This window comes from Austrofundulus limnaeus, unplaced genomic scaffold, assembly GCF_001266775.1.
Source record: "Austrofundulus limnaeus strain Quisiro unplaced genomic scaffold, Austrofundulus_limnaeus-1.0 Scaffold53, whole genome shotgun sequence".
Taxonomy (NCBI): domain Eukaryota; kingdom Metazoa; phylum Chordata; class Actinopteri; order Cyprinodontiformes; family Rivulidae; genus Austrofundulus; species Austrofundulus limnaeus.
In genome coordinates this window covers 2,522,654-2,525,910 of record NW_013952455.1, presented here as the reverse complement: position 1 = coordinate 2,525,910, position 3,257 = coordinate 2,522,654, and the positions used below count along the sequence as shown (strand labels likewise).

Below are 3,257 nucleotides of genomic sequence, written 5' to 3'. Positions count from 1 at the left end.
CACACACACACACACACACACACACACACACACAAGTTTTTTTTATATAAATGAATAAACTTTATAAATAAAAAATAAATAAATATAAAAATTTTTAAAGTGGCCGCAAAGAACCAGGTTGGCTCTCCATTTATCTGAGTGTGTGTGTGTTTGTTGAACTGAGCTGAGCAGAAGCATCGTTTCAGGAAACGACAAACTCACCTGGTTTGACAAAGTGGAATGGGTAGAGAGATGCATAGGAACGGGTCAAAGGTGTTGCTCTGTTTCAGGCAGTGTGGACACGTCAGGGAGGACCTATGGAAAGAAGAGAACAGCCAGGTTAGTATAAAAAAGAACAAGCCACATTGCTTTGACACACATATCCAATCTGCCGATTGAGTCGGGCAGCACGGGTGACACTTTGCTGTTTCGTGAACGACAGTGGAAATGAACACAGCCTTCCATTCAGGTGCCTTGATCTGATTTGTGAGAAAGGAAAGGATGAGTGATGCAACTGGTGAAAATGAGGGAGGTGGCGGGTGGGGGTAGGAATTAGCAGCGCCCCCTGGGATGGATCGTGCCGTAACGACAAACCAACAGATGAGGTTTCYATCTTGTTGCGTCAGTTTCAGAGTAAAGTACAGATCTGTCTGCAGTGATGATTGTTCTTCCTCCACAACCGAAGGAACAGAAATGATCGTGAGAACCAGTGTGGATTCTTCCACTAAGACAGCTTTCCATTTTTCCATTTTCAAGTAATACATCTCAGTGAGAATCACATGCCTGTGGTCATGACAAAAAATTGCTCTTCCTGGTTTAATCTACAGGTTTACTTTCAGTATAATCTGATTTTTAGGYGTTTAATGAAGAAGTCATCTTGGATGCTCCAAGGTTTTGATTCCAAAAACAGCTGGAAAATAAAACTATTTATAAAAGCTATTTTTTTCTCTCTACACTGAAATATTTTTGCCTGTTTGTTAATTTAACACATTTCACGAATTTCACAGTTAACTCATGGTTTCACTTATCTGCGTCAATTTAAACACAAATTTTACTCAGCTTAACAGTTTAACCAAGATTTAAATGGTTGAAACAATTATCCAGTGGAATTAAATCAACAAATTCACACAAAAGTTCACACAACCAGTGGTTTTAATGAAGATAACATGAATAATTATGCCACTCATACTTTGAAGTAGAAACAATATGTTAGATTTTACAGCATAGAGTTCAGTTTTGTAGTTTCTTTAAGCTCAGGAATAAACTTTGCCTTTGTGCTGCATGGAATCAGCAGGGTGCGATGCATTTACTCTGGTTTCATTTCTTACAATATCATCATGGTTGGTATAAATCTGAAAGTCCACTGTACTGTTCATAAATAGATAATAGACTGGAGGGGAGCAAAACCCAGCAGCAATAAAATACTCAGTGTCAGTATGTTTTAAGACCTGAGGCACACAAAGAAAAATCCAGTTTTTGACAATATTATGGACATAGAGAACATAATGTGAGGTTTGTTCAACACTGGGTGAGCTGTATTATAGAATCACATCCATTAGTGGATGAATAAAAGKTTTAAATGKCAYTTTAGAATGGTTTTCAATGTGGAACACCAACGTTTAGTAAAAGTGATCTCTGTTTTTCTCAGAGTAAATACTGTGCTACTGGTGATTACTGTAGGTGTGTAGAGTTGGTWTTTATTGACATAAATAATTGAATGATTATACTGTGGGGAAAAAAAATCAAAAGACACAAAAATGTCACATTTTTCATTCATCAAATGCCAAGAACTTGTTTCCAGATACATAAATAAACTTTTGAAAGGACATTCACTGTACCATCCCACTTTGAGTTTTAGTTATGTATTTAAAACTTAACATATAAGCACCCAAAAGTAATCCAGTCCACATACAGACTACCAATGGGKGTGGAAATGATGGGCACCAGAGGCCATAAAAAGAGCAGGTGGTTCCTGAGTGGTCAGAAGACTTGTTACAGAAATACAGAGGCTCAATACTGGAACAAATAGTTAGATAAGAATTAAAATATCTGAACTCGTGGTGTCCCGATGCCAGCATTTTTACAAGTACTTGTACAAAATGTCACAATGCTCGATACCAAAACCAGTATYGATACTGAACACTGGTATCGATACTGGGATAGTGGCATCCATACTCCACTGAATGTGGCAAGTTTACATTTCAAGTTAAAAGTTTTGTCAGTTCCATGTTTAAGAAATTGATAACAAGTTTAAAAAAATCGTATTTCTTATTTTTATTTATTTTAGACTGTTGCAACAGTATATACCATGCTGTGGATTTGACTTGATCCAGTCAGAGGGACTGTAGGCTTATCAGTAAATACTCTGTACCAACAAGTACCTAAACTGAAGTACTTGTACTCTGTTTAAGAAAAACTGGTATAGGGACACCCCTATTGTGAACAACATATAAAGGGGTGTTACGTTGTATTGGTGCCAAGTATTACAGAACCATCTGCWCTTGATGTCCAGACACAAGTATTGGATACTTAACAACAACTAATCTCGTCCCACATCATTCATGTACCAGTAACTGAAATTATCCAGGTTCTCTGCTCCATGCGTCAGCTGCCTTTAACACCAGAGAAGAGATGCAGTGCGGTGACCTATACGTGTGGAGTGATGATGAKGGGATTCAGATCATGTTTAGTGATGAATCTGTGTTACTACAGATTACCATTTTGTGTAAGTGAGGTGGTACTAGAGGACCAATCCTGCCAATAAYGTGGAGAGACACATTATTACTGGTCTAAGCTTGCAGAGAGCTGCAAGGTCTGATTTAGGGTTAGTAATTCAAAGAAACCTGACTGCACAGATGTGCATCTGTGACAGCCTGCATCAGGAAGTCTTACACCTACTATGGTTTATGGTTAGTGGGAATGGATATAAAATCCATATGAGTGGAGGCCTTTTAAGTGAGCCCATTGCTCTCCCCAAAAAGACTTTGGTCTTTATTCGAACCTTCTCATCCCTCGGATGAAGGACACAAGGTTAGAAACACTCAGTGTTCTGAGCTTCCCGGGATCTTAAAGGGGTCCCCAAGAATTATTTTCCTTTGACTACTCAGAGCCACACAGTGGCCTAAGTAGCGCAAAGAGGTCTCTAATTCAATGCCACAGGCATCACACAGACCATTGTCAAGGAGTCCCATCACCATTTTGTGGCGGTTGAACAGGTTGTGCCCAGTTAGGGCACCAACCAGTGTACTTAGAGTTTTCCTTGACAGGGAGATGAGAGC

The 3,257-nt window shown here is 39.0% G+C and overlaps 1 protein-coding gene across 1 annotated transcript in view; it reads right to left on the bottom strand.

The window, feature by feature from the left end:
• The window catches only part of usp43b (ubiquitin specific peptidase 43b), a gene marked incomplete at its 3' end in the record, with an annotated part of 80,486 nt that overhangs the window by 23,055 nt on the left and 54,174 nt on the right, over positions 1 to 3,257 (bottom strand). Inside the window, 1 exon segment of the mRNA XM_014008917.1 lies at positions 202 to 294. Coding sequence (XP_013864371.1) covers positions 202 to 294 — 93 coding nt within the window.